This window comes from Takifugu flavidus, unplaced genomic scaffold (genome assembly GCF_003711565.1).
Source record: "Takifugu flavidus isolate HTHZ2018 unplaced genomic scaffold, ASM371156v2 ctg570, whole genome shotgun sequence".
NCBI classification, from domain to species: Eukaryota; Metazoa; Chordata; class Actinopteri; order Tetraodontiformes; family Tetraodontidae; genus Takifugu; species Takifugu flavidus.
The window spans coordinates 1-5,084 of record NW_026622183.1 but is presented as its reverse complement, the minus strand read 5'-3'; the positions used below and the strand labels follow the sequence as shown (position 1 = coordinate 5,084).

Below are 5,084 nucleotides of genomic sequence, written 5' to 3'. Positions count from 1 at the left end.
TGGAAACCAGCAAGACTGCAGGGATATAAAGAAAGACAAGGACTGGAGGAGCTGAAGGAGCAACTCAGGAGAGAAAAGCAAGACATTGAGAGTAAAAGAAAACAGCTGGAGGACATGAAGAACGTCATGGACAGAGACAGAGAAGGCTTACTAAGTGAAAAGAACAGAATGGAAGTTGAATGGGCGGCAAATAATAAAGAGAGAGCATCAGCTGCAGAAAATAGTGATGTCGGTAAAGAGCCTGAGAGACAAACTTGAAGAGATGAAAGAAAGGTTACGTGAAAACCTGAATACCAAATTGAAAAGATGCAACAAAATAATGACAATTTACTGTTGATGGCCAATGAATGTGAGCACAAGCTCACAGAACTAAATAGTTGCATGGAAAACGCCAGATCATGTGTGGACTTATTCCAGAGGGAAAAGGAAGGCCTGATAAGTACAATGTCAAATATGTTCATCCAGACACAATCCATGAAAACTCAATGGAAGCAAAAGTTGGACTTAGAAAATCAAACTCTTCGTGTCTTGAAGAAGCAAATTGAAGACGAAAGAAATGATGTGAACAGAGAAAATGAGAAGCTCACTGAAAACAGGTTGAAGTTAGAAATGACAAACAATAACATACAAATCCAGTCTGATATGTTGTATCAAGTTATGAAAGAGGGTAAAGACAAATTAGAGAAGCTAAAGACTGAGCTGAGAGCAAGAAGACAGGGCAAGCAGACAGTCTGTTGTTTGACATCAACACACAGAAAAGCATCATTAAAGATGTGATTCTTCAGGTTCAATCAGACAGACAGAAGCTTGTAATTGCTCTGAACACCATCACCTTGAAAGAAAGAGAACAACAAGTCAAAGAAAATGATCTCACAAAACTGCAACAACAACTGGAAACCAGCAAGATGCAGTGGCAGAAGAAAGACAAGGACTGAGAGCTGAAGGAACAACTCAGGAGAGCAAAACAAGACATTGAGAGTGAAAGAAAACAGCTGGAGGAAATGAAGAACGTCATGGAAACCAGCAAGACTGCAGTGGCAGAAGAAAGACAAGGACTAGAGGAGCTGAAGGAACAACTCAGGAGAGAAAAGCAAGACATTGAGAGTGAAAGAAAACAGCTGGAGGAAATGAAGAACGTCATGGAAACCAGCAAGACTGCAGTGGCAGAAGAAAGACAAGAACTAGAGGAGCTGAAGGAACACCTCAGGAAAGAAAAGCAAGACATTGAGAGAGTGAAAGAAAACAGCTGGAGGAAATGAAGAACGTCATGGAAATAAAACTGCAACAACAACTGGAAACCAGCAAGACTGCAGTGGCAGAAGAAGAAGAAAGACAAGGACTAGAGGAGCTGAAGGAGCGACTCAGTAGAGAAAAGCAAGACATTGAGAGTGAAAGAAAACAGCTGGAGGAAATGAAGAACGTCATGGAAACAAAAATGCAACAAGAAATGGAAACCAGCAAGACTGCAGTGATAAAAGAAAGACACAAGAACTGGAGGAGCTTAAGAGCAGCTCAGGAAAGAAAAGCAAGACAATGAGAGTGAAAGAAGACAGCTGGAGGAAATGAAGAACGTCATGGACAAACCAGCAAGACTGCAGTGGCATAAAGAAAGACAAGAACTGGAGGAGCTTAAAGAGCAGCTCAGGAAAGAAAAGCAAGACAATGAGAGTGAAGAAAACAGCTGGAGGAAATGAAGAACGTCATGGAAAACAGCAAGACTGCAGTGACAGAAGAAAGACAAGAACTAGAGGAGCTGAAGGGGAGCAACTCAGGAAAGAAAAGCAAGACATTGAGAGTGAAAGAAGAAAACAGCTGGAGGACATGAAGAATGCCATGGAAACCAAAAAGACTGCAGTGGCAAAAGAACGACAAGAGCTGGAGGAGCTCAAGGAACAACTCAGGAGAGCAAAACAAGACATTGAGAGTAAGAAAAACAGCTGGAGGAAATAAAGAACGTCATGGAAACCAGCAAGACTGCAGTGGCAGAAGAAAGACAAGAACTGGAGGAGCTGAAGGAACAACTCAGGAGATCAAAACAAGACGTTGAGAGTGAAAGAAAACAGCTGGAGGACATGAAGAATGCCATGGAAACCAAAAAGACTGCAGTGGCAAAGAACGACAAGAGCTGGAGGAGCTGAAGGAACAACTCAGGAGAGCAAAACAAGACATTGAGAGTGAAAGAAAACAGCTGGAGGTGATGAAGAACGTCATGGAAACAAAACTGCAACAAGAAATGGAAACCAGCAAGACTGCAGTGGCAGAAGAAAGACAAGAGCTGGAGGAGCTGAAGGAACAACTCAAGAGATCAAAACAACACGTTGAGAGTGGAAAGAAAACAGCTGGAGGACATGAAGAACGTCATGGAAACCAGCAAGACTGCAGTTGAAGAAGAAGAAGAAAGACAAGAACTAGAGGAGCTGAAGGAACAACTCAGGGGAGAAAAGCAAGACATTGAGAGTGAAAGAGAAAACAGCTGGAGGAGGAAATAAAGAACGTCATGGAAACCAGCAAGACTGCAGTGGCAGAAGAAGAAAGACAAGAGCTGGAGGAGCTGAAGGAACAACTCAGGAGATCAAACAAGACGTTGAGAGTGAAAGAAAACAGCTGGAGGACATGAAGAATGCCATGGAAACCAAAAAGACTGCAGTGGCAAAAGACGACAAGAGCTGGAGGAGCTGAAGGAACAACTCAGGAGAGCAAAACAAGACATTGAGAGTGAAAGAAAACAGCTGGAGGAAATGAAGAACGTCATGGAAACAAAACTGCAACAAGAAATGGAAACCAGCAAGGCTGCAGTGGCAGAAGAAAGACAAGAACTAGAGGAGCTTAAGGAACACCTCAGAAGAGAAAAGCAAGACATTGAGATTGAAAGAAAACAGCTGGAGGAAATGAAGAACGTCATGGAAACAAAACTGCAACAAGAAATGGAAACCAGCAAGACTGCAGTGGCAGAAGAAAGACAAGAGCTGGAGGAGCTGAAGGAACAACTCAGGAGAGCAAAACAAGACATTGAGAGTGAAAGAAAACAGCTGGAGGAAATGAAGAATGTCATGGAAACCAGCAAGACTGCAGTGGCAGAAGAAAGACAAGAGCTGGAGGAGCTTAAGGAAAAAACTCAGGAGATCAAAACAAGACATTGAGAGTGAAAGAAAACAGTTGGAGGAAATGAAGAATGTCATGGAAACCAGCAAGACTGCAGTGGCAGAAGAAAGACAAGAGCTGGAGGAGCTGAAGGAAAAACTCAGGAGAGCAAAACAAGACATTGAGAGTGAAAAGAAAACAGCTCGAGGACATGAAGAACGTCATGGAAACCAGCAAGACTGCAGTGACAGAAGAAAGACAAGGACTGGAGGAGCTGAAGGAGCAACTCAAGAGAGAAAAGCAAGACATTGAGAGTAAAAAGAAAACAGCTGGAGGACATGAAGAACGTCATGGACAGAGACAGAGAAGGCTTACTAAGTGAAAAGAACAGAATGGAAGTTGAATGGGCGGAAATAATAAAGAGAGAAGATCAGCTGCAGAAAATAGTGATGTCGGTAAAGAGCCTGAGAGACAAACTTGAAGAGATGAAAGAAAGGTTACGTGAAAACCTGAATACCAAATTGGAAAAGATGCAACAAAATAATGACAATTTACTGTTGATGGCCAATGAATGTGAGCACAAGCTCACAGAACTAAATAGTTGCATGGAAAACGCCGCCAGATCATGTGTGGACTTATTCCAGAGGGAAAAGGAAGGCCTGATAAGTACAATGTCAAATATGTTCATCCAGACACAATCCATGAAAACTCAATGGAAGCAAAAGTTGGACTTAGAAAATCAAACTCTTCGTGTCTTGAAGAAGCAAATTGAAGACGAAAGAAATGATGTGAACAGAGAAAATGAGAAGCTCACTGAAAACAGGTTGAAGTTAGAAATGACAAACAATAACATACAAATCCAGTCTGATATGTTGTATCAAGTTATGAAAGAGGGTAAAGACAAATTAGAGAAGTTAAAGACTGAGCTGCAAGAGAAGACAGGGCAAGCAGACAGTCTGTTGTTTGACATCAACACACAGAACAGCATCATTAAAGATGTGATTCTTCAGGTTCAATCAGACAGACAGAAGCTTGTAATTGCTCTGAACACCATCACCTTGAAAGAAAGAGAACAACAAGTGAAAGAAAATGATCTCACAAAACTGCAACAACAACTGGAAACCAGCAAGACTGCAGTGGCAGAAGAAGAAGACAAGAACTAGAGGAGCTGAAGGAACAACTCAGGAGAGCAAAACAAGACATTGAGAGAGAAAGAAAACAGCTGGAGAAATGACGAATGTCATGGAAAAAAACTACAACAAGAAATGGAAACCAGCAAGACTGCAGTGGCAGAAGAAAGACAAGAACTGGAGGAGCTGAAGGAGCAACTCAGGAGAGCAAAACAAGACATTGAGAGTGAAAGAAAACAGCGGAGGACATGAAGAACGTCATGGAAATAAACTGCAACAAGAAATGGAAACCAGCAAGACTGCAGTGGCAGAAGAAAGACAAGAGCTGGAGGAGCTGAAGGAACAACTCAGGAAAGAAAAGCAAGACATTGAGAGAGAGAAAGAAAACAGCTTGAGGAAATGAACAACATCATGGAAACCAGCAAGACTGCAGTGGCAGAAGAAAAAGACAAGAACTAGAGGAGCTGAAGGAGCAACTCAGGAAAGAAAAGCAAGACATTGAGAGTGAAAGAAAACAGCTGGAGGAAATGAAGAACGTTATGGAAACAAAGCTGCAACAAGAAATGGAAACCAGCAAGACTGCAGTGGCAGAAGAAAGACAAGAGCTGGAGGAGCTGAAGGAACAACTCAGGAGATCAAAAACAACACGTTGAGAGTGAAAGAAAACAGCTGGAGGACATGAAGAACGTCATGGAAACCAGCAAGACTGCAGTGGAAGAAGAAAGAAAGACAAGAACTAGAGGAGCTTAAGGAACACTCAGAAGAGAAAAGCAAGACATTGAGATGAAAGAAAACAGCTGGAGGAGGAAATGAAGAACGTCATGGAAACCAGCAAGACTGCAGTGGCAGAAGAAAGACAAGAGCTGGAGGAGC

The 5,084-nt window shown here is 42.2% G+C and overlaps 1 protein-coding gene across 1 annotated transcript; it reads left to right on the top strand.

Moving 5' to 3' along the window:
* Nucleotides 1-940: 940 nt before the first annotated feature.
* On the top strand, nucleotides 941-4,864 carry LOC130520889 (golgin subfamily A member 6-like protein 25). Its single transcript, XM_057024587.1, has 4 exons — nucleotides 941-1,244; nucleotides 2,120-2,317; nucleotides 2,676-3,128; nucleotides 4,664-4,864. Exons 1-4 carry the CDS (start codon nucleotides 1,002-1,004, stop codon nucleotides 4,862-4,864), a joined length of 1,095 nt encoding a protein of 364 aa, XP_056880567.1. The 5' UTR covers nucleotides 941-1,001.
* Nucleotides 4,865-5,084: the final 220 nt, after the last annotated feature.